At 45.1% G+C, this 27,070-nt stretch overlaps 1 protein-coding gene across 1 annotated transcript in view; it reads right to left on the reverse strand.

The window, feature by feature from the left end:
• Nucleotides 1-27,070, reverse strand: part of LOC142705666 (uncharacterized) — a 121,301-nt gene that overhangs the window by 71,939 nt on the left and 22,292 nt on the right. The window contains 4 exon segments of the mRNA XM_075848296.1: nucleotides 3,510-3,621; nucleotides 3,789-3,881; nucleotides 7,849-8,016; nucleotides 8,509-8,672. Of these exon segments, the coding sequence (XP_075704411.1) occupies nucleotides 3,510-3,621; nucleotides 3,789-3,881; nucleotides 7,849-8,016; nucleotides 8,509-8,586 (451 nt within the window). The 5' untranslated portion in view covers nucleotides 8,587-8,672.

A 27,070-nucleotide genomic window follows, 5' to 3' on the forward strand; every position in this document is an offset into this window, starting at 1 on the left:
AAGAATAAGGTTGGGTTCACACGACCATGTTACGTCCGTAATGTACGGAACGTATTTCGGCCGGAAGACCCGGACCGAACACACTGCAGGGGGCCGGGCTCCTAGCATCATAGTGATGTACGACGCTAGGAGTCCCTGCCTCGCTGCAGGATAACTGTCCCGTACTGTAATCATGTTTTCAGTACGGGACAGTAGTTCCACGCAGAGGCAGGGACTCCTAGCGTCGTACATCACTATGATGCTAGGAGCCCGGCCCCCTGCAGTGTGTTCGGTCCGGGTCTTCCGGCCGAAATACGTTCCGTACATTACGGACGTAACATGGTCGTGTGAACCCAGCCTCAGAGATGGATAAAGGAGCTGTGATGATGATCACTTGACATGAGGGGTAATTATGATCATGTGACGGGTGCAGGAGTGATCAGATCTAAGCAGTGCAAAATAGAATAGTTTGTGACTAAAACACCTGCGATGATGTCACCACCATGTGACCGGGGCAGGAGGGGCAGAGCTTATCCGTGCAGAGAAGTGTTGTATAAAGGGGCGGGGCTCCTGTGCTGTGTGGAGAAGTGATGGATTCAGTTTTTTCCTCTTTGATAGGTTGTCAGCAATTGTGTGAGAGCTGGAGAACGGGAAATACTGGGAATTATAGTTCACTCCTCTTATACCCCTCCCTGTAATGTCCTCTGATATCCCATAATAGCATCATGGAGATGTTGGGAGTTGTAGTTCCCTCTTCCTATGTACTCTTCTATGCAGTCCTTTGTTCATTCTGGTGCAGCAGCAGACTTTCTAGATTTCGCCACAAAGTTGGGGATTATCCCTGCCCCTCTAGAGAAATTCATTGACATTTGTTCGGTGGACAGTACTCCTGTGTCTAGAGGATCGGTAAGATGCCAAACTCCTGGTCTGAAGTTTTCAGAAGGAAGTATCCACTGTGAGACTCTCTCCCTCCTATACCATTATTTTGGGGTATCCTTGGTTGTTCCTCCATAATCCAGTGTTTGATTGGACTTCAGGAGAATTACTGCAGTGGGAAGTTTTGTTCAGGGAGATGTTTTACTTCCCCGATTCTAGTCGCAGTCACCAGTCCCCAGGGTCTGCCTTTTGAGTATAGAGAATGTGAATGTTTTGTGTGAAAAATCTGCTGATGTTCCTACCCCCTCATAGAGGGTATGACTGCTCCATTCATCTAGTTCCACGTTCCAAAAAGCCTTAAGGCTGACGCCCTTTCTCGCAGTTTTCTACAGCAACATGTGAAGACCCCTGTACCTTCTTTCATCATTCCACCTGATAAAATGGGGACAGGGGTAACACAGGATATTTCTGATTTACTTCTGCAGGCTCAACCTCAGGCACCTCCAGAAAAACCCGCCCAACGCTTGTTTGTTCCTAGTGACCATAGACCCGCTGTTCTTTTAGAGTGTCATGGCAGTAAGTTGGCGGGTCATTCAGGTATCACTAAAATGTGTAAGACCTTGTCTCGCTCTGTTCGGTGGCCAGATATGAGGAGAGATGTACAAAGGTTTGTTGGGGAATGTCACATTTGTGCTCCCAATAAACATTACCTTTTGGTCAGGTAAAACCTTTGCCCACTCCCAGGAAACCATGGACACACATCTCCATGGACTTTATTGTCGAGATGCCCAGATCCAGGGGAGAGATACCATTTGGCTGTTGTAGACAGGTTCAGTAAAATGGCCCATTTTATACCCTTGTCTGGCTGTCTCTTTGTTCAAAAAGTGGTGAGACTTCATGGTGTTACTGAAAATATTGTATCCGGCAGGGGTTCACAGTTCGTGGCTAGATTTTGGATGGCCTTTTGTTCAAATTTAGGTATTGATTTGGGTTTCTCCACCGCCTATCATCCACAGACCAATGGTCAGGCAGATAGTGAACCAGACAGAGCAATATCTCCGGTGTAATGTTTCAGAACTACATGATGATTGGGTCCAGTTTTTGCTGTGGGCAGAGTTTGCTTATAAGAATTTGTGTCATGCATCCACTAACGTTGCTGCGTTTTTCTGTAATTATGCTTTTCACCCAAAGGCATCTTCATTTACCGGCAGCGTGGGTTTTGACATTCCACTGCTGAGACTGAGGATTAACATGTTGAAATCAGTGTGGAGTAAGGTCCATATGGCTTTGGGCTCAACTTCCCTTCGTGCTAAACGCAAGTTTGATCACCACCGCAGGCCACATAAGTTCAAAGTGGAAGATACAACCATGTGGCAAATTGAGTCTAGATGTATTGGTCCTTTTAAGATTTTAAGACAAATTCAGTTTCCTTGGTGTTGGATTTAAAACAAAGCATAAGAATATCCAGGACTTTTCATTGTTCTCTTTATAAACCTGTGTCTACTTTTGGAAGGGTAATCCGTAGAACTCCTTCTGTTTTGGTCCATGGTCAGCCTGAGTATGTGGTCCAGAGGATCCTTGATTCTGAATGGCGTCGTAGACAACCACATTACCTTGTTGATTGGCGGGGCAATGGCCCAGAGGAAAAGTCCTGGGAACAGCTAGAGACATCCATGCTGATAGATTGATAAGAGCCTTAAATGCAGGCAATCCAAATTTGAACTCCAGGATTAAGGGCTCGGCAGTCCTCCTTGAAAGGGGAGGCAGGACTGCTGCTAATCAATGATTTCTGTTATCACAGTTTGGTCGTTGCTAGGCAACGCCTTTGGTCTGTGTCTAGATTTAGTCATCATTTATCTTTGCCTGGTTAATTAGGGCGGAGTACTTTTCTTGGGCCTATATATACTTCAGGCCTGGATTACTCAGGTGCTGGTTATACTGTTTCTGGCATGTGCTAAATTCTTTCCAGATTCTAGTTGGTGTTGTTGTTCTTGTCTAAGTGATTGTTTGTAGTATGAGACCTATTGGCCCTCTGAGAGATCTAGTCTATCCTGGGATCAGTAGTTGCCCTGGTATATTTACCGTTCCTGTGCATTTGATCTGCTGCCAAGCTGTTGTCTTTCGCTACTGTGGGATAGTATTCAGATAGGGTCAGATAATGCAGAGACTATCTGCTATGTCCTCTCTAAATACACAGCACACAGAGAGAAGAGAGGATCGTGCTCCTCTCTCACACATTCAGAAGCAGCATGGAGAACATTATACAGCAGTACAGAATAGTGTAGCTGTAAATACATCACTGGGGTAAGATATAACACTCACTACAAGCAAAAGCAGCATGAAGGACATTATAAAACAGTAATGGGCAATGTAGCTGTGAATTCAGTACTAGGGTGAGATATACCATTACTTGAATCAGCATCTGTGTGTCTCTTTTTACAGAAGCTCCTTCCTCCACTATCTCCATAGACCTCTATGGGCAGTAGTTGTAGCCTGATAGCTCAGCGTACAGACTCCTGTGTATGGATTTTATCAGTGAATTCAGAGCAGAAGTAAGAGGAGGATGAGGAGAGGAGTCTGGTAAGTGTTGAAATAAAAGCTAGTTAATCTGCAAGAAACCTCTGAAGTCACTTTCTAAATTCATTATTACTGACCTGTGCTAACGCTTCCTGGAATTTCCTCCTCCACTTCACTCTTACACAGTTGATCGCCCCTCATCAGCTCTTCTTCTTTATCCTCCGCTTTAATATTAGTCAGATCTTGCCCCTGATAGTTACATATATAACAATTCAGTACAATATAGTAGAGAGGGCGAAGAATCTAACAGATCAACATAAGAAACCACCAAAACCTATGACCCCATCTATGACCGCAGCACCAAAAAGCTCCACACCCCCCTATATAGATCTGGTATAGGGCTCAGCTTCATCTACCTGATGATTCTCTGGGACATTGTGATTTTCCTCTGGACAGTCCTGGGAATACAGAGGACTGGGACATCTCTCTGGTGGATTTCTCCTACTGGATCCATCTGTAGGAAACACACAGTGACTGAATACATGACTACTGTATATCTGTCTATATATCACACAAATCTCTCAAGTCCTTCACTTCCATGTTTATTTTGAGAGCGTAGATTATAGTATTTGGGTCCTCACCAACTGTGCCTGGGTATGTATGTATGTATGTGTGTGTATATATATATCGCAGTCGAAGTGAATTGTATAGTGGATGTATGTACATGTGCGTGTGTGTGTGTGTGTGTGTGTGTGTGTGTATAACAGTGAAAGTGGATTGTTCAGTGAATGTATATATGAGTATATTTATGTATGTGTGTGGATTGTACAGTGAATCTAATGTATAAAGTGAATGTGGAAGAAATGGTCAGTTTGGAGATAATAAATCCACATCCACTCGTCATTCTCTACCCTCTCTAGTGGTTTTTAACCTTTAATAACTGGTGTTGGGAAAAGTAAGTTTCAAAGTTTTTATTTATTGCAGCAATTTAACCACTTAATACCGAAGGTATTTTCAACCTTACTGACCGAGCAATTTTTTAAGTTTTTCCATCGTCGCATTCAAAGAGCCATAACTTTTTTATTGTTCCGCCGATGCAGCTGTATGGGGCTTTTTTTTTTTTGCGGGACAACTTGTAGTTTATATTGGTACCACTTTGGAGTAGGTGCGACGGTTTGATCACTTTTTATCAAATTCTTTTGAAGGCAGGATGAACCGAAAACAGCAATTCTGGCGGTTTTTTATTATATTTTTTACGGTGTTCACCGTGCGGGTTAAATAATGTAATCATTTTATAGTTGGGTTTGTTACGGACGTGGCGATACCAAATATGAGTAACTTTTTACTTTTTGTCATAAAGTATTTTGTAAGGGGAAAAAGTGGTTTTTTTTAAAAAAATTTTTTACATGGGACATTTATTTATTTCAAACTTTATTTAACCTTTTTTTTTAACTTTATTTTTAGTCCCACTGGGGGACTTCACTGCGCAGACTTCTGATCGCTATTATAATACACTGCAATACTTCGGTACTGCAGTGTATTATTGCCGGTCAGATGCGGGGAAAGTTCTTCTGAAGTGCCGACGTGGAAACGCGTCGCTTCAGTAGAACTACCCTGAACGGCCGACGTAAAAACACTGTACGCCGGTCGTTAAGGGGTTAAAGAGTTCTGACGTTTCTACGTGTAGAAAGTGCCGTTCTTCATGTATTTACATTGTGATCCTCAGAGTCAGGGTCAGCGGAGCGACATATCGGAAGCTGTTGTTCTCCTGAACCAGGACTGAAGTTGCTCGGACTTGCCGGGTTTCTAAACCCCTTCCCGACATACAGTTATGTCATAGCCGGGTAGGGGGCAGTATGGAGCGGGCTCACAGGCTGACAGAAACCTGTCAGAAAGAAGATACACTGAAATACATAGTGTTGCAGAATATAGTGCAAGCGATCCAACAATCACTGGTTCAACTCCCCTAGGTGGGCTAATAAAAAAAAAAGTTAAAAATCTGTTAAATAAATGTTTTTCATTATGTACAATAAAAAAATTCTAAAAACTAAAAAAAAAACCTTTAACCCATTTTCTCCCTGAAGCATCGTAAAAAAATAAACAAGCTTGGTATTGCGGCATCAGTAAAAGTCGAAACTATTTCAATATACCATTATTTAAGCCGCACGGTGAACACCAAAAAATAAATAAATGTAGAAACACCAGAATCGCTGTTTTTTGGTCATCTCACCTCCCACAAAAAATGGAATAAAAAGTGATCCAAACCTCGCATGTACCCCAAAATGGTTTTATTAAAAGCCACATCTTGTTCCGCAAAATATATGCCCTCATGCCGCTTAATCGACGGAAAAATGAAAAAGTTATGGCTTTTGGAATGTGGGGAGGAAAAAATTAAAATCTGAAAAAACTGGCTGTGGCGGGAAGGGGTGAAAAAGAGATGACATCATGACATGTGGGCCAGTCTCACCCTGGAAGGAGAAGGCTCATGCGATGAATTACCCTCCCCATAAATGTGCACAGATGTGTAATGTAATGGCCCCCACATCACAGATTTACAGCAGGTGTTCACAACATGACATCAACATGGCCGCCAGTCCAGCCTGTGCCCACAGTAATGCCAAACGTACATATATACACTACTGTTCAAAAGTTTGGGGTCACCCAGACAATTTTGTGTTTTCCATGAAAACTCACACTTATATTTATCAAATGAGTTGCAAAATGACTAGAAAATATAGTCAAGACATTGACAAGGTTAGAAATAATGATTTTTATTTGAAATAATAATTTTCTCCTTCAAACTTTGCTTTGGTCGCTCCATTTGCAGCAATTACAGCATTGCAGACCTTTGGCATTCTAGCTGTTAATTTGCTGAGTTAATCGGGAGAAATTTCACCCCATGCTTCCAGAAGCCCCTCCCACAAGTTTGGCTGGCTTGATGGGCACTTCTGGCGTACCATACGGTCAAGCTGCTCCCACAACAGCTCTATGGGGTTGAGATCTGGTGACTGCGCTTGCCACTCCATTACAGATAGAATACCAGCTGCCTGCTTCTTCCCTAAATAGTTCTTGCATAATTTGGAGGTGCTTTGGGTCATTGTCCTGTTGTAGGATGAAATTGGCTCCAATCAAGCGCTGTCCACAGGGTATGGCATGGCGTTGCAAAATGGAGTGATAGCCTTCCTTATTCAAAATCCCTTTTACCTTGTACAAATCTCCCACTTTACCAGCACCAAAGCAACCCCAGACCATCACATTACCTCCACCATGCTTGACAGATGGCGTCAGGCACTCTTCCAGCATCTTTTCAGTTGTTCTGCGTCTCACAAATGTTCTTCTGTGTGATCCAAACACCTGAAACTTAGATTCGTCTGTCCATAACACTTTTTTCCAATCTTCCTCTGTCCAATGTCTGTGTGCTTTTGCCCATATTAATCTTTTCCTTTTATTAGCCAGTCTCAGATATGGCTTTTTCTTTGCCACTCTACCCTGAAGGCCAGCATCCCGGAGTCGCCTCTTCACTGTAGTCATTGACACTGGCGTTTTGCGGGTACTATTTAATGAAGCTGACAGTTGAGGACCTGTGAGGCGTCTATTTCTCAAACTAGAGACTCTAATGTACTTGTCTTGTTGCTCAGTTGTGCAGCAGGGCCTCCCACTTCTCTTTCTACTCTGGTTAGAGCCTGTGTGTGCTGTCCTCTGAAGGGAGTAGTACACACCGTTGTAGGAAATCTTCAGTTTCTTGGCAATTTCTCGCATGGAATAGCCTTCATTTATAAGAACAAGAATAGACTGTCGAGTTTCACATGAAAGCTCTCTTTTTCTAGCCATTTTGAGAGTTTAATCGAACCCACAAATGTAATGCTCCAGATTCTCAACTAGCTCAAAGGAAGGTCAGTTTTATAGCTCCTCTAAACAGCAAAACTGTTTACAGCGGTGCTAACATAATTGCACAAGGGTTTTCAAGTGTTTTCTAATCATCCATGAGCCTTCTAACACAGTTAGCAAACACAATGTACCATTAGAACACTGGAGTTATGGTTGCTGGAAATGGGCCTCTATACACCTATGTAGATATTGCATTAAAAACCAGACGTTTGCAGCTATAATAGTCATTTACCACATTAACAATGTATAGAGTGTATTTCTGATTAATTTAATGTTATCTTCATTGAAAAAAACTGTGCTTTTCTTTCAAAAATAAGGAAATTTCTAAGTGACCCTAAACTTTTGAACGGTAGTGTATATCTGTCTCTTCTTACCTTGTAATGTGCGCGGCCGGTAGTCCTCCATCATGACCTCCTCGTACAGATCCTTGTGTCCTTCTAGATACTCCCACTCCTCCATGGAGAAATAGACAGTGACATCCTGACACCTTATAGGAACCTGACAGACAAAATGATACAGTCATCACCCAGACACCTCCAGTGCTGTTACTGTAGAATTTCCCAGCATTCCCAGCAGTGTCACCTCTCCAGTCAGTAGCTCAGTCATCTTGTAGATCAGTTCTAAGATCTTCTTCTCATGTATCCGGGAGTGAGGGTGAGGCTCTGTGATGGGGCTCGGACTACTGCTCCAACCTCCTGACTCATGGATGATGGGAGTCGTACAGTCACCCGATGTCTTCTTCACCATTGTGTACTCCTGTGTATGGAGAGAGACAATTAGTGAACTGAACACAGTATTCCCCCCTCAGTAGAAAGAGGGATATTGTGACCCCGCTGTATAGAGATCTAGTGACCCCACATCTGTAATACTGGAGACCTCACCTACAAAAAGACATTGAGAAAATAGAAAGAGGCCAAAACTAAAAAGGAAATAATATTGGGGGGGACTAGATGGACCATGTGCTCCCCTCCTGCCGTCATCTTCTATGTTTCTATATAGAGGTCATCCTGATCCTCCTGCTTCCTGGTCATTCTCATTGCTCTACAACATTACTATTGCTGCATTGGTGACATGACACATAACTGACCATATTGGTGGCTGATCTTCAGCTTTTCTGCTAGTGGCTTCTTGACGTCACTTGGAAGGTCTGGACGCTGTTATACAGGACACCGGATTCTTCCTATTACTTCCTATTATGTATTGTCCCTTCCCTATGTGTGACTTGTTCTATAATGTAGAAAAGTTTACCTCACCGCTCAACAGGTAGATGATCTCCAAGGTGAAGTCTAATATTCTTCTGCTCATCTCATTCCTGTCCTTGTCCATCCTTGGTGGGTCACTCAGGAGAAGGAACGTTATGGAGGAGAAGATGAGAAAACTGGAGGAACTGGAGGATCTAGTACTGCAGACGTCTTTATGAAGAAAGGAGAAGATGGAAATCATACAGGGGACAACATCATGTGTGACATACAGAACCTCACTTATTCATCATTGAGAGAAACATCTTCTCAGAGCCGTCACCACATGGAATAAAGGGGTATTCCCAACACAGACATTTCTCCCCAGGATATGCCAGAAATGTCTGATAGATGCGGCTCCACCTCCGCCGTGCTCTGCTGTTTCTGGAACTCCTATACAAGTGAATGGAGAGAGTCGTGCACATGTGTGGTCACCTCTCCATTCGTTCTCCACCTGGATGTAGTCATCACCTCACCAGGCGGGTCGGGGGACCCCCGTTCTCCACATAGAGGTGGGACCCCCATATATCAGACATTTATGGCATCTCTCTCAGGTGAGAATTTGCAGCTTAGAAGAGTAAAATGAAGACATTTCCCCAGACAATGAAGATCTGACTGCTTACAACTCGACACATGGCGGATACTGGGGAGACTTGGCTGGCATTTCACAAGACATGATGCACACTATGCAGTCAGTGTTCGATATGAACTTTGAGGTTCTGCAACAGCTGATGTGACATCATATATAAAGGGAACATGCAGTGTGATCTCTCATCTTGTTATTGCGCAGGAGGAGCTGAGAAGAATGATAACAGATTTTTTTTTACTTACCAGTAAAATATTTTTCTCGTTGAATTCACTGGGGGACACATTATCATGGGTATAAGCTGAAGTCACTACGAGGCTAACACTAGGAAAATAAAAAAAATAAAAAATAAAATAAAAAAATGTGGCTCTTCCCAGTAAGCTATAACCTCTGCTGAACACTCAGCTCCTCAGTTTGTGCCAAGAGCAGTAGAAGAGCAGAGAAGATTTAACACAATATCTTTTCTATGAGAAAAGCAACCTCGATGCGCCGTTCCCCGCCTTCCCCACGGCCTCTGCTCCGGTTCCTGCGTCCTCCATTACCACATGCTCATCCCGAGTTCCACTTACCAGATCCGGACGCTCTGCTGGTCCTGGATGGAGTCAGGTAAGTGCATCCCTTACCTCCCTCCGCGGCCGTCATCCTTCATGTGCGGCTGCAATCACTAGAGGGTGTGCGCGCTGACTCGTTCTGTCTTAAAGGGCCAGCGTGCGCCTTAATTCCAAAGACTTCCTATTTAAGGTTCCTCCTTCCTTGCATCCATGCTTGTTCAATCAAGTTCCCCGTGAGTTTCCCTGTGCCCTGTTTCTCTGTTTCCTTCCCTTCTGCCTTGTCTGGCTTTCCCGTTGCTGACCTCTGCCTGAACTTGACTATCCTTGCCTGCCTCCTGCCTTGACCTATTGCTTGCATACCCGTTACGATGCCTACCGCCTGCCTTGACCTATTCCTTCCATACCCGTTACGTCGTCTGCTGCCTGTCCTGACTCCTGCCTATCCATCCGACCACCTCTACCCGCTGTGCCAAGCGTTGCCTGGGTTCCAAGCACCATCTCCCAGACGACACCGAGGATCCACGAACAAACCGGTTTGAACCGTTATACTCAAGAAGCCCAAAAACATAACAATAAAGAAATAGGGCGGGACCTGTGTCCCCCAGTAAATTTAACGAGAAAGAGATTTTACTGGTAAGTACAAAAATCCTGTTTTCTCATTAAAGTACTCACTAGAGAACACAGTACTATTGGACATCCTAAAGCAGTCCATTAGGGTCGGAAAAAAGAATCATAGCCATGCAAGCAGCCTAAAACAATGGCTGTTTGCAACACCATACGACGCAAACTGGCATCGGCAGAGGCCAAAGAATGGATCCAGTAAAACCTCAGAAAAGTATGTATCGAGGACCAGGTGGCGGCTTTACAGACTTGAAGGGCAAAAACCTGATAGAGCATCTCCCAGGAGGTCCCAACTGCCCTGGTAGAATGAGCAGTGAGCCAGAAGGGAGGTTACCTACCCTTAGCAGAGTAGGCCTCTTTAAATGCCAACCGGATCCAGCTAGCAATGGTGGCCTTTGAAGCCGGGCCAATCTTACGAGGGCCCTTAGGAACAACAAATAGGGAGTCCAACTTTCGGAAGAACTTCATAGCTGCAACGTGGTCCTGAGTGGCTCTGACAACATCCATGCAGTGTAACGTTTAGAACAAAACGAAGGAATGACAATGTCCTAATTAAGTTGGAAGGAGGAAGCCACCTCAGGAAAGAAAGATGGAAATGGACGTAGCACCTCCTTGTCCCTATGAAAAACCGTAAAAGGAGGTTTGCAGGACAAGGCTGTCAGCTCAGACACTCTACGGATAGAGGTGAACATCACAAGAAAAACTACCTTCCAAGATAAGATCCTGAGAGAAACTTCCCACAAAGGTTCGAAGGGTGCAGCCTGGAGTGCGTCAAGGACCAGATTGAGATTCCAAGGTTCCAGAGGAGACTGATAAGGAGGAGAACAATGTGTGACTCCCTGCAAAAAAGGCTTTATTGGTGCGCGGAAAGTCAAAATGCATTGGAAAAAAATAAACAGATAGGGCTGAAACCTGCCTCTTTATAGAGTAGCCAATCTGAGTCCATGATCCAAGCCAACCTGGAGGAAGGCCAGAATTTGTGAGATGGAAAAACGTGGGGGTGGAGCTGATGGGATTCACACCATCTAAAATAAGCCAACCAATCGCGATGATAAATTCTTTGGGATTGAGTCTTCTGGGCCTTAATCATAGTCTGAATGACCGGATCAGAGAAATCTTTGAACTTCAAAACCGCGATTTCAATAGCCAAGCTGTCAAACACAGCCGAGGTAAAACAGAGTAGAATACTGGACCTAGGGAAAGGAGGTTGAGCCGCGGAGGAAGCGGCCATGGGGCATCTGCTAACATGAGCATGAGATCCGCGTACCAAGCCCTGGGAGGCTAGTCTGGGGCCACCAAAATGGCTGGGATTCCTGCGTACTTGACTCTTTTCAGCACTCGTGGCAGGAGTAGATGGGGAGGAAAAAGATAAAGGAGGTTGAAGGATGACTAGGGTAGAACCAGAGTGTCGGCTCCTATGGCCCTGGGATCCCTGGTTCTGGTGACGTAGGTCGGGCACTTGTGATTGAAGTGAGAGGCGAAGAGATCCACGTCCGGGAAACCCCACCGAATGCAAATGCGGTAAAAAATCTCTGGATTATGAGATCATTCTCCGGGATCCAGGCGCTCCACCTTCCAGTTGTCTACTCCTGGGATGTTGTAATGGTGGCAGACGCCGATCATCACCATCCCACTTCCCCTGTTCTGGCCTCTGCCGCTGCTGCTCAAAGGGTGCATGAGCTCGCTCCCGGCCTTAAAGGGCCAGCACGTGCACCAGGAAAATCTCCTCAACCTATCCCAGCATACCAGAAACTACAAAAGGGACTCTGCCCATTCCTTGCCAGAACAATGTTGTGTCTACCCATGTTTATCTAGCAAATGGTTCCTTAGCTGTATTCTGTTTACCTGTATCCCGTATTCAGTATCAAGTCAAGTGTCTGTGCAAAGTCTTCTATTCAGGTAGAAAAATGTTTGTAGGAGAAATCCTCCAGCTCACCTTAAAGGGGTTGTCCGAGATATATTTTTATTTAAAATTTAAACACACAATGCACACATTAACTATTGAATAATATACTTACCTGTGCAATCTTGCTTCTGTTCTCCGTTCTGGCAGCTGTTTTCTTCCGATCACCTGTCTTTTGACGTCACGTTTTCTTCCTCCTCCACTGTCGTGTCGTATCCCGATCACATGGTCTCCCCCCAGCGAGACCTCGGATGGGATACGACACGTCACTGGAGACGTGTCGTTTCTGCGTGTGCCCGCCCAGCCTATGCAGCTTTTTTTTCACTGTGAGCGCGCCTATGCGTGTTCACAGTGAAAAAAGTGAAGAGGGACGGCACCTGCGGACTAGAGAGGTACAGTGGCATCTGTATGTTATGGAATAAATATATGTATAATGTATCTGGGACCTCAATGAGTGCAATGCTGAAGAGAAGAACATGTATTAGAATATATGTTGGGTATGTGATGGTATAGAACAACCTATAATCAATGATATAAGTGTAATGTATGTACTACTTCAAGGTAGAAGGATAAACGAGTCTATATTTTGGGTATTATTGAAAGGTTATGGAATGTAATAATCTGCAGATGTTCTGCAGAAACTGGAAATTGCGAATTCATTATGTTATGAGGGTACTACCAGGAACTAGGGAGTCTGTTTACAGACTTTTTGGGTTCTGGGCGTACAGCCAAGATAGATATGGGTAGAACACCGGATTAAAAACTAGATGTAAGGAATAAGAATAATGTACGTAGAGATAAGAATAATGAGGAAAGAAACCACAAGAATGTATATGTGTCTGCACGTAATTATATGATATTTTTACTATATAAACTCTGTGTCTCTGCAAATAAAGTCAGAAGTATTTTTACCTTGAGAAACGTCTCAGTGTATCTGTTGCTTCTCCGAGCTCGCCCCCCCCCACCTGATTTGAACCTGCATGGAGATCAAGGCGTAACGTGACCTCATTGCGATCACATGTACGTTTAGTTCTTACCCTATCAAAGCCTACACATAGTAGGCTTTGATAGGGGATCATACTTCACGATGCAGCACACGGGTCGCATGCAGCCCTTGAGGCTGTTATATGCGGCCCGCGGGACACCGTACACGGTTTAACAACTGGTTCCCGACCGCTGGCTGTATTTTTACGGCCAGCGGTCAGGGACGGGTCCTTAAAACCCGAGCTATAGACTTTCTACGGCTCGGGTTTTAACTTGCTGCCCGCGCGATCGGGCAGCTGAATGTCGGGTCTCCGGCTGTCAGTGACTGCCGGGGACCCTGAGGAGAAGATAGAAGCAGCTTTCGCTGCTTCTGTCTTCTCCGATGTCTTCTTACACAGCGTTCAATGAACGCTGTGTATAGGAATAGAGGCAGCGGCCGCGCCGCTGTCTCTATTCCTCCCGGTGATCATGTGACTGGTCACATGATCACCGGGTGCCGTTAGTGGCAGGCTGCTGCTGGGTCTTACTAGACCCAGCAAAGCCATATTAGTGACAATCGTCACTATGAGAGGGCTGATTTCCCCTGTAACTGGGGCTGCTGTGCAGCCCCAGTTACAGTGGAAAAGATGGTGTAAAAGAGAGAAAAAATATATAATGTTCCCCAAAGGTCTTTTTTGACCTTTGGGGGACAGACCATAGTAATAAAAAAATAATAAAGTACAAATAAATAATTAAATAATAAATACACATAAAATACCCACCCCAAAAAAATACCGTTCCCCCCGCCAATCATTGTTGTAACACTAGCGCTGACCCAATTACCCTAATATAGACATGTAATATATTAAAATTTACGGTAGACAATGACGATCACAAATAAAAGGTCTATTTTAGGGTAAAACTATGTTATTACCAAAAAAAATAGCTGAAACGTAAAAAAGCTTATTTTTTTACTATTATTTTCAAACTTTATGAATAAAAATTCTAAAATGGCAAAAAAGGATGTGTAGAAAAACGATAAAAAAAGAAACCTGCATTGTCTACGGAAAAAAACGAAGCAAAAATCACGTAGTTAGCCCAACAAATAAAAAAGTTATAGCCATTTAACTAACACGTGCTAAAAATGGCTAAACGGTGTCTGGTCCTGAATGTGCAAAATAGCCCGGTCCTGAACTGGATAAGATCTTCTGGGGTCCTGTATCTAAGCCTACGTTGTTAGGCTTAGATACAGGGTCTAACAAACAGTGTCACACATGGAGCCTGTATCTAAGCCTAACAGAATGTAGGCTTAGATACAGGACCCCAGATGACATTCTTTTTATTCCTGTATAAGGGTATGTTCACACGGCCTATTTACGGACGTAATTCGGGCGTATTAACCCCCGAATTATGTCCGAAATTACGGCTTGAAAGCGTTGGCAAACATCTGCCCATTGAAAGCAATGGGCTGACGTTTGTCTGTTCACACGAGGCGTATATTTACGCGTCGCTGTCAAAAGACGGCGCGTAAATAGACGCCCGGGCCAAAGAAGTGTCATGTCACTTCTTCAGGCATAAATGGAGCCGTTTTCCATGGACTCCATGGAGAACCAGCTCCAGTTACGTCCGTAATGGACGCGGCGTTCAAGGGCCTGCACATGCCGTTACGGCTGAAATGACGGGTCCGTTTTCTCCTGAAAACAGCCCCGTAATTTTGGCCGTTACGAACGCTGCCGTGTGAACATACCCTAAGATTAGTGTTTTGGGGCCCTGTATCTAAGCCTAACATGTGGTATTCTTAGATACATGGCCCATGTGTGACACAGTCTGCTTGGGTAATGTATCTAAGGCTACCTTGTGGTAGGCTTAGATACATGGTCTAACAGTATCAGGGTATGTGCACACGGTGAGAGTTTTTTACGGTTGAAATGACAGACTGTTTTCAGGAGAAAACAGCTGCCTCGTTTCAGCCGTAAAAGCTCCTCCTCATATTATGAGAGGCGTCTGTGACGCTCGTATATCTTGAGCTGCTCTTCATTGACTTACGCGCATCCGTATGAACATGACACACGGAGCTGTCAAGTGCACCGTATTTGTGTGCGCAAAACGCACACGCTCGTGTAAATCCGCCCTTATGCATCAGTGTGCTTTTCGATTGTCATGTGCTATTCACGCACTCACAAAGCCAGCCCATTTTTTCCTTCTTTTTTCCAACAAATTGCTGTGTAAATCACGCACCAAACACGTGTGCGGTGCGTGGTTTTCACGCATGCATTGACTTCAATGTGAGTGTAGGTGCATGATAACGCACCAATAGAGGACATGCAGTATGTTTCACGCAGCGGACTCTCGCTGCATGAAAAGTCACGCATGTGTCAACGGCCCAATTGAAATAAATGGGTCGCGTGTGTTGTGCGTTTTTTCAAAGCACAGCATACAGACTTGATTCACGCTTGTGTAAATCGTGCCTAAGGCCCCATTCACACCAGGGTGAATCTCGTCCGTGTGCTGATTGTCGAAACCATGCACAGCACACGCGACCCATTTATTTCAATGGGGCCGTTTTCACGCAGCGAGAGTCCGCTGCGTGAAACATACTGCATGTCCTCTATTGGTGCGTTATCATGCACCTACACTCACATTAAATAGATGCATGCGTGAAAACCATGCACCAAACAAGCGTGTTTGGTGCGTGATTTATGCTGCAATTTGTTGCAACAAAAAAATGGCCTTTCTGAGTGCGTGAATAACGCATGCCACTTGCTAAGCACACGGATGCATAACGCACACAAACTGACCCGATTCATACGCGTTTCTCACGGGCGTCAATCTTACACGCAAGTGTGCATGAGGCATAAGACGGGGCTGGACAAACGCTAACCATCACTATGACCCTGGTACCCTCCGCCACCAGGGGTACTGGGAATAGCATACCTGGGTAACATCCAGTAGCTGACCATCGCTAATACTGTGGTGGCCACAGCGCTGTTATTATTAGGGCACGTTCAGACGTGTCAGAGTTTTTATGCTTCAAATGTTGTTGCAGATTTAGGGGAAAGTACGCAACGAATCTGCACCAATATTTGCAGTTTTGACAAGTAATTCAGACGTTGCAGAAAACACAGCTGAATTGCCACATATTTCAGTTTTTGCATTGCAAAGGCTGAAATACTTTGTGCCATTCCACTTCTCCGCAACAGACAGTGCATGCTGCGGCTAGAAATTTCTGCACCGCAGCCTATCGTCCGCAGCGGAGTTTTCATCAAGGTCTGAACTAACTTGCCTAAAAACGTGTAGAAGGCCTGATTCAGACGAACGTGGCGTTTTTGCACAGGCAAAACACGCGGCGTTTTGCCTGCGCAAAAGCCACTTACCTGCTCCGTGAGGCAGCAGCATATGATGCGCAGCTGCGTGGTTTTTGCGCAGCCGCCATCATTATGACACGCCATTTGGATGTTTGTAAACATAAAAGCACGTGGTGCTTTTCTGTTTACATTCATCCTTTTGACAGCTGTTGTGCAAAACAGACGTGAAAAACAACGCCAAAAAGGCTACGATAAACGCCGAAAAAACATTGCAAAAAAAGCCGCAAGCAAAGAGGCAAAGAACGCCACGAGAAACGACAGGGAAAATGCCACGAAAGACGCAACGAAAAACACAGCAAAAAAACCTGCAAACAACGATGCAAAAAAAAAGACGCGAAAAACGACGAAAAAAAGGCTACGATAAACATCGCGAAAAAAGCCGCAAACAAAGAGGCAAAGAACGCCGCGAAAAACAACAGGGAAAACCCCACGAAAGACGCAATGAAAAACGCAGCAAAAATAGGCGCAAACAACGACGCAAAAAAAAAAACGATAAACGATGCGAAAAAGGCTACAATAAACGCACCGGAAAACATCGCAAAAAAATACGCAAACAAACAAGCAAAAAACGCCAACATAAACGAAGCTAAAAACGGCCCGAACAAAGCGGCAAACAAAAACGCAAACAAAGCCGCAAACAGCGCACAAAAAACTCCGGGAGAAATTACGCAAAAATCAACGTGCAGGGAGAGGTAAATCTGCCGCAAACTTCAAGACGGAATGTTGAGGCAGATATTCCTCCTGCAAAAAAACTCAGTGTGAACATAGCCTTAGTGGAGAGACATGAGATAGAAGAGGGTGGACGAGGGTGAGGGAGACACGAAGAGGTTTATAGACCTGAAAAGAGAAAGAAAACATAAATGTGAAAAACATAATGGGGGGGTAACATTTGCTCACCATCCTTCAAGAATGTCAGCAAGGAGACAAGTCCAGTGAAGGAGGTCAGCGGGGAGGAGCAAGGACAGCTCACATGAACTCTTGGAAGGTACGTGCACGCTCATTGCAGCCTGCAATGAGCGTGCACGGGAAAAAAGTTTCATCACAAGGAAAGATCAACAAACCAGAGCTGAACTGCATGTAAACAAGCGGTGCTAAATTCAAAGAAGAGATGTGGGAAGTAGAATTTTTTTTTTTAAATAATGCTTTATTTAGGTTGTCTGTATAAGGGGTAATGTATGACACAGTTTTTGAAAAAATTTTGGTATCTCGGACAACCCCTTTAAGCAGATTCACACTGCTGGTTGCGCTCGGATCCCCGTGTCGGCACACGGTATGGGAACAGAAAAGAATGCAAGAGATGGTTCCAGCGCCAAGACAAATGTTTAAAAAGGAAACTCCGTTCCAATTTTATTCCATAAATGTATTTAAAATGAGAAGGATATATTCCAGGTACAAAAGGTGGTTGTGGATATAGGCGGTGCCTATGCGTTTCGGACTGCGGTGTCCTTATTCATGGCTTGTTTAAACCAGGTAACATACAACTGGGGTTTATATCCGGTCACACACGTGAATTAGATTGCGGTCCAGAGCGAAGGTCATTTGGAACACAAAAGAACTTCTGGATTTGACATCGATGCACAGGGAGTATCAAATTGAATTGAATGGTAAGATTAAGTAAATGATTGATTTATGATAAGGTGCATGGCTATGTTATTTTACTGATAGTTTAAGATTCTGACAGAGTATCATAATTGTATTGATAAATGCTATTTTACCGGATGTAAACCCCAAGAACCACTGATAACTCACACTACAATAATGTAGGAAAAACTCTTGCATTCTCTTCTATTCAGGTACTCTAGTCTTAAAGACTATCATTAACTCTTGTTTGGCCAGCTGCTACTCCGTGACAGCGGACCGGCCTAGTGGGTCCACATTCCCCACGAGGCGTGACAGATGTGCACTGCTGAGATTGCTGGGACATTTTGTTCTGCCCATTGAAGGATCTTAGGGGTTTCCTTCCATACAGTCCTCTTTCCTCTACCTCCGTGATGATTGAAGTAAGCCACTACTGTAGAGTTGTCTGTCTGTATCCGCACTGGAAGAGTCTGGAGACGAGACGTCATGTTGATCTGGAGCGGAGCTTCCGAATCGGATCAGGTGCCCTGATCTGTTAGGCAGCGGAAGACCACCCCCATCCAGACAAACTTCCATTCGTTGCGATGACTTGCCAGTTGATAGTTGTCAAGGGTTTTTCCTGAGAGATGTCGGGGAAAGACATCCACCACAGCAGCTCCTCCTTGACTGAAAGGGACAGACGGATCAACAGAATCAAGGACTCCGGAGACTTGTCCCAACTAAATAGAATAGCCAGCTAGAAAACAAAAGTAAAATTGAGCAAATGGGACTGCCTTGACTTTCATGAAGCGAATGGAGCAAGGAGCATTCCTGTGGAGTACTGTCACTGTCCTGTTTGGAAGGTGCCTTCACCAGAGGATCATTCAAGTATAGGATAACCGCTATCCACCTGGATCTGAGAAAAGCCATGGGTGCCGCCATGATCTTGGTGAAGAACCTTGGAGCCATGGCCAGCCCAAAGGGGAGGGCCATAAACTGGAAATGCTCTGAACCTACTGCAAAGTGAAAGAAAAGCTGATGTACTTGAACAATGGGAACATGAAGATAAGTATCCCAGATATCTATTGAGGACAGGAACTCGTCGACCTCTAAGGAAGCGACCACCAATCACAGAGACTCCACGCAAAACCTTTGAATCTTCAAATATCGATTGAGGCGTTTTATATCCAAAATGGCTCGAAGATATCCATCCTTCTTTTGTACTCTAATAAAGGTTTGAATAAAACCCTCTGAACAGTTCTGGAGTTCATACTGGGACAATTGATGGAGGAGGCTTTGAATGGCTTGAGAAAAACCTTGGGCCCTGGAGGGGCACTGAGGGGGCGTTGACAGGAAAAAACGCCCGGGAGGGTGAGAAGAAAACTGTATCTTGTAGCCTGTCGACACAACCTCCCGCAGACAGGCGTCTTCGATGTTTTTGAGCCCTGTCTCCTGGAGGTAGTGCAACCGTCCCCCAATACAAAGGGGAAGCTCAGATGAGGGCAAATTTTCAGGATGTGGAAGCCCGCTGTTCCAGGGCAGGTCTAGCGGGAAAAAATGTGTGTGTGTGCTCAGAAGGGAGTGCTGCCTCTGACGAGGGGCCAAGTACCGAAATGAACAAAATCATCTTTCTCTTCTGACTGAGCTAACTGTGCGTGGTCTTTGACAACATTGTTGAAGTAAAGTGCTCCTTCTTCCTGTAGCCTCAGAAATGAGTTGGACCAGGCCAGGTCCATAATGGAGATCGTGGGCAAATGGAAGAAGGTTTTCGTCCTTCCTAGGGCCACTTCCTAGAGGCACTGTCAGTATCCCAGTTCCTAGTCCAAATGGCCCAGCGGACAGCTACCGCATTAGCCATAGCCGACCTTTGGGCAGCTTAGACAGACACATCATTGATACATTTAGACATCTGCAAAAGCTCTGCAGCTAGCAGGGAATTACCCACTTGAGAGTCCCCTGAATCAATTACGTCCTGTAGTTGAGTAGCTATTTCAATATTAGCCATGCTAAACCAATATGCTGCAAAAGGGGGTCTGACTGAAGCTGCGGCCGCTCTGAAAGTGGCTTTAGCCATAAACTCCACATCGGCATCAATAGGAACCTTTAAGGTGGAAGCATCTGCAACCGGTAAGGTAGTATTTTCATAAAGCCAGGCTATTGTAGCATCTACCTTGGGGTGAGCTGAAAATTTGGCAATACACTCATCGGAGAAAGGAAACATAGTCCACACTCTTGGACAAATGCATAGACCGGTCAGAGTGTTTCCATGCATCACAAAACAATTTGTCAAAATCCTTGTGATCTGGAAAGACCAGGGGGGGGGGGGGTCGCCTGGGTGGCTGCAATAATTCATTGAAGAAGTTGGTTCAGATATATCTCTTGAATAAAAATAGTTTTTGTCCAAAGAGGAATCAGAGTAAGGGCTCATTTACACGAGCGTGTTATACGTCCGTGCGACGCACGTGATTTTCACGCGCGTCGCAGGGACCTATATTAGTCTATGGGGCCGTGCAGACAGGTGCATGATTTTCACGCAGCGTATGTGCGCTGCGTGAAACGCACGACATGTCCTATATTTGTGCGTTGTTCGCGCATCACGCACCCATTGAGGTCAATGGGTGCGTGAAAACCACGCATGTCACACGGAAGCACTTCCGTGGGACAAGCGTGATTCGCGCAACAGCAGTGTAAAGGATGAATGAAAACAGAAAAGCACCACGTGCTTTTCTGTTTACAAACATCCAAACGGAGTGTCATAATGATGGCGGCAACGCGAAAATCACGCAGCCGCGCATCATACGCTGATGACACACGGAGAAGTTAAGTGGCTTTTGCGCACGCAAAACGCACACGCTCGTGTAAACCCGGCCGAAGAATGATATTGTCTTGATTTCCTGGCCTGCGTGCTGGATGAACTGGGAGAACTAGAACGAGTGCAATCCAGGGAAGAACATCTGGGTGCCTGAATGGATTGTGGTGCCTGAGAGGGGTCAGACAATTGGGACGCTAACTGCTGAGGAAGACGTTGTAAGCCATGGCCTGAGAGGGACGGGTGAGTTTATCTATCGCCTGAGTGAGGGAAGCCACCCATTAGGGGGTAATATGTTCACTAACCACGCGAGCTGGGTGTCCTGTGATGGTTTAGGCGGAGTGCATTGAACACAGACTGGGTCATCCTGCCTGCATGGAAACTTAGTACTGCACCGCGAACACACAAAGTGCGCTACAATGGTGGGGGGTTGGGGGTCTTAGGAGCTTTTCCCTTTGATGACATATTATGAGCCTTTTACAAAAAAACACCATAGTCAATGGCTATTCTACCAGACCCGCTAGGTGCTGTGTCCCCCGTGCAGCAGGAATGTTTCCAGCGCTATATGACTTCTGTATACCGCTCAGTGTACTATGGCGTTCACTACCGGTGAGTATTGTCTGTCAAGAACCGAATTACCCCTCACCTCTAGCCAAAAACCTGCGCCGTGCTGATTGGACAGGGCAGGCATGTGACTCAGGTCCTGCTTGGTGAGCAATCAAAATGGGAAAACGGCGCAGGAACACAGTGGGGCGGGGAGGAGAGCCGGCGGGAGCGCAAGAGGCATGGCCAGCTTGCAACCCAGCAGAGAACCAATGGCGCAGTCCGCGGAACGCCGCAACTTGTAGTAAAAAGCTGAAGATAATGTTAGAGTATGTCTGCCAGCACATAAGTGTTAGAAACCCCATTAGTAAGGACACAACATCTCAGAAAAAAAAAACCCTCTATATATAATGCCGCAAAGCCTGCTGACATAGTCTGACTGCTCCCCCACCACAGAGGCTCCCAATGGTGGGGGCAGAACTTACCTGTCAGTCGTCTTCAGATGCAGCCTGTCACCCCTTTGGTAAACACACACAAGTAGTGCGGCTGTCCGGCATTCTCAACAGTCGGGGCGCTAATAATAGGGGACTGGGTGACCAGAGTGGGTAACATCCAATAGAGGGGCGGGGATCCACCGATGTGGAAATAGCATCCGCCAAAATGCCGCGCATTCACTGAAAGGGTGGGAATTCCTACTGCTCAGGGCCCGCAGGGGAGTCACCAAGTGGAACACGCGAGGGACTCGCACCCTGCACCTGAAAAAGAAAGAAAAAGGGTATAGCCCACTGGGCGGAGCCACACTTTATTTTTATATTCACTTAGTGTCAGCCTCCTTGTGGCAGCGGCCTCTACCCATGGTACTGTCTAACCCAGTGAATACTTTAACGAGAAACATTGTTATGTGGGATAAGATTCAGTATAAACTTGTATTTTACTCATTTAACCCCTTCCTGCACAGGATATTTACCGCTCAAGACTTGTTCACATGACATAGGGAAGATCCGGAGACCTACTGCAAGGCCGGAGACCTGAGAGAACTGCCATTACGACCATTTAACCCCTTCGATGCTGCAGTCAATAGTGACTGAGGCACCTCATTGTTTGGGAGGGGGCTCCTCTGTGAGATCGTCCTCACCTCGAGATTGTGGAGTAATGATAAGTTGTCAATTTCAATTATGTACAGAAAAATAAAATTAATAATAAAACATTTTGTAAGGTGAAGTTTTTGTCGCCCAAAAAATAATGTCCGGACTTATAAATGATGATATTTTACGACTTCTTTCGGCGTGAAGTATAAGGAGCTCAGAAACATTATTGTAAAGTGTCTTCCCATTTGCGGTCAGGACTGGATGACATTATTCGGGATGGTGTAAGAGTTATTCCAGAGAGACCCCAACACGAGGACAACGTCTCCCCCGAGTTTATGTGAGAGTGAAATACGGAGTCAGACTTGTCTCACCACTGAAGGTTATTTCCACCGTGGTCATAAAAAGACGATCCTGGAATTATAACAAAGCTACAAATAGTTCTTCGTCTTGTACAGATAACGGGGTGTCACTAGTAAGACAGATATAGATTATAACACATCACGACATTTATCTCATCCGCTCTCTACAATGTCAGGTTCAATATGTCAGTTGTACAACATTAAGGATATGTTCACACGATTAACAAAATACGTCTGAAAATACGGAGCTGTTTTCAAGGGAAAACCGCTCCTGATTTTCAGACGTTTTTTGAGCAACTCACGTTTTTCACAGCATTTTTTACGGCCGTTTTTGGAGCTGTTTTCAATAGTCTATGAGAAAATGGCTCCAAAAATGTCCCAAAAAGTGTCCTGCACTTCTTTTGACGAGCCGTCATTTTACGCGCCGTATTTTGACAGCGATGCGTAAAATGACAGCTCGTCTGCACAGAACATCGTAAGACCCATTGCAAGCAATGGGCAGATGTTTGTAGGCGTAATGGTGCCGACTTTTCAGGCGTAATTCGAGGCGTAAAACACCTCCATTACGTCTGAAAAGAGGTCGTGTGCACATACCCTAATGGTGCGAATACATAAACCCCTTCTAGAGAGTAACAAGAAAGACGCCAGTAATCCATCAGTCATGTCCAATGGCGGCCATCCCCATGACAACACTGAATGTCATGGTGCGGGGGAGAAGTATGGAGCGGGTTTACAGGCTGAGCCCGCTCCACACGCTGCGGGTGTATTACAGCCGACACCTCGCACTAACCGCCAGGATCAGAGAGAGCACCGATCCCGGACATTTAAAGGAATCAATTTGCTTTTAGTGTTTTATTTTTTTTTTAAATGATTTATTTGTGTTTTTGTGTTTGTACTTTTTTCTTTTTTCAAACTTTTTCTTCTCTATGGGGGCTGCCATTTTTTTTTCCATCTCTGTATGTGTCGATTAATGACACATACAGAGCTGGAATACGGCACATACATCCCCATAGAGAATGCGAACGGGAGCCGTTCCATTCACTATGCTATACGCATTTTGTGTGGGAACGGCGCATGCGCCGCACCCACACAGTCCAAATGGAAGGTCTTCGGCCGAGCGACATCCGGCGCCATTTTCTTGTGGACTGGAAGTTGCGGCCGGACAGTAAGATGACTACTTCCGGTCACGGCTTCCGGACATGTGTTCTGAAGCAAGGACTAGGAGCGGAGGGAGCAGACGGAGCGGCGGCGGCAGGAGCAGGTAAGCTATGTTTGTGGATGTTCGTGTTTTACTGTGTGATTACCACTGTATGTAAGCCTACTACACTGTGTATTCGCTCAAAAAATGGTGGCACACGGCGTAGGAGGTTTGAACATTCAATCCCCTCCTTTGTCCTGGCAAACATTCAATCCCCTCCTTTGTTCTGTGAGCGTGTGTGTTTACACCAAATTTGGAGCATAAAGCAATGTGGTTGCTTTACCACATGCCAATGCTGCAATTTTGGGAATTGCTCCCTCTAGTGACCAGCACAGGGAAAGGTTATAAATTAGAATCTAATTTATAATATTTCCTGACTTGTGAAAAAATTAAAAAAAATTATAACAATGTCTAATCATGTATACACTAACTGTTTAACTAAAAAAAATAAAAATTATTTCTAGCGACACATTCCTTTAATTACTTAGATGCTGCGGTCAATAGCGATTGGAATCTAAGCTTTTAGAAAGAGGGGGGGGGTCCTCTCTGACAGCTCAACGGCCCCTCGCGACGCGATCACGGGGTGCAGATGGTTGTCACGGTAGCCTGGGGGGTAATGAAGGCCGGCCATCTTTCTACTCCTATTAACCCCTTAATCTAAATCACGATATACTGCGATACATTATTATTACAGAGTATTGTACCAGCGATCTGATCCGCACTAGTTCACGTCCCCCCAGGAGTGTAATAAAAAAAAATAAAAAAATAACAAACCTTTTTTTCTCTAAAGTGATGAAAAAAACCAAAATAATAAACATAACTGGAATTACCGCATCCGTAAAAGTAAAAACCATTACAATATAACATTATTTACCCTGCACGGTCAACGCCATAAAAAAAGTATGTTAATTGCTGTTATTTGGTCACATCAGCGCTAAAAAAACAGTAAAATAAAGTAAAACGTAGTAAAAAGTGATCAAAAACTACAACTCGCCCTGCAAAAACTAATCCCCAACACCGATCCATCAACGAGAAAATTAAAAAAGTTGGGAAAGGAGGGAAAAACAAAAACTAAACATGGCCTGGTCATTAAGGGGTTAACCTGCAGTGCGGATTATCAACACGCAGGATATCGGATTTAGGCTGGATTCACACGAGCGCAAAAGCCACTTAACAGCTCCGTGTATCATCACCATATGATGCGTGGCAGCTTGCTTTTCGCGCAGCCGCCATCATTATGACACTCCATTTGGATGTTTGTAGCACGTGGTGCTTTTCTGTTTACATTCATCCTTTTGACAGCTGTTGCGCGAATCACGCAGTTCGCACGGAAGTGTTTCTGTGCGGCATGCGTGGTTTTCACGCACCCATTGACTTCAATGGGTGCATGATTCGCGCAAAACGCCGAAAGAACGGAGATGTCGTGACTTTTTCTCCGCGTATTCACGCTGAGTAAAAATCACACACATGTCCGCACGGCCCCATAGACGTAATTCCCGTTCGTCTGAATAAAGCCTTATACCACGGATTCGCTGCGCATTTGTTGCAGAATTTCCCCATTAAGTTCAATAAGAAAGTCAAGTTCCGCAACAAACGCCATTGTTCCCAGAATCCTCTGCGGCTCCACTGTGTGTTCACAGAAACGCTGCAGGTTACACATATATAAAAAAAGAAGGTGTCATGTGACCCCTGCAGCCAATCACAGGATGGACAGGTCACATGTCATTATAGGGGTCTCCTGGACACAGCCGGAAGAGCTGGGAGAGGTGAGGATCGGCCTTGTTGTATTTCTGTAGTAGATATTCGGGGGGATTATACGGCCACCATTTGGGGTGAATATTTGGGGTGAATTTCTTGCGTGTTGTGGGTCGTATTCGCTACGTGTGAACATTCCCTTAAACCGCACGGTGAACGACATTAACAAGAAATGTATAAAAGTCAGTGAATAAGTTGTATGTACCCAAACCTCCCAACCGTCCTAGATACAGCAGGACAGTCAAGGATTTCGGGTGGTGTCCCGCTGTCCTGGGAGGCCGGTTGTATGCCCCGGACTTTGGGTGACAACTGTATCTGCATCCTCAGGACGCAGATACAGCTGCAGCCAATGCTAAAGCAGGGAACCGTTAGCTCCTTGCTTCAGCATTAGTACAGAAGACTCCCCGGGCACAGCGCTACTTTAAGTGTTGAGACCAGGGAAGTCTTTAACATCACTGTCATATATGGACAGGGACGTCAGTGGCTCCTACTGGAGCGGAATCCCCGGCCACAGCGCGGCCGATGCTCTGGCCGGGAATTACACCCCTTGAGAGAGTCCCGATGGCTACAGGGGGGGTAGCGCTATCTACAAGGAGTGTGGCACTATGTACATGGGCACTGGCACTAGGGGCAGCTATGGGGCATTATACTGTATAAGGGAGCTATAGGGGCATTATACTGTATGGGGCAGCTATAGGGGCATTATACTGTATGGGGGCATTATACAGTGTGGGGACATTATACTGTATGGGGACATTATACTGTATGGGGACATTATACTGTATGGGGGCATTATACTGTATGGGGGCATTATACTGTATGGGGGAATTATACTGTATGGGGCATTATACTGTATGGGGGCATTATACTGTATGGGGGCATTATACTGTATGGGGCATTATACTGTATGGAGGCATTATACTGTATGGGGACATTATACTGTATGGGGGAATTATACTGCATGGGGGCATTATACTGTATGGGGGCATTATACTGTATGGGGGCATTATACTGTATGGGGCATTATACTGTATGGAGGCATTATACTGTATGGGGACATACTGTGTGGAGAAATTATACTGTATGGGGACATTATACTGTATAGGGGCATTATACTGTATGGGGACATTATACTGTATGGGGGAATTATACTGTATGGGGGCATTATACTGTATGGGGACATTATACTGTATGGGGGCATTATACTGTATGGGGGACATTATACTGTATGGGGGACATTATACTGTATGGGGGACATTATACTGTATGGGGGC

This window comes from Rhinoderma darwinii, chromosome 1 (assembly GCF_050947455.1).
Source record: "Rhinoderma darwinii isolate aRhiDar2 chromosome 1, aRhiDar2.hap1, whole genome shotgun sequence".
Taxonomy (NCBI): Eukaryota; Metazoa; Chordata; class Amphibia; order Anura; family Rhinodermatidae; genus Rhinoderma; species Rhinoderma darwinii.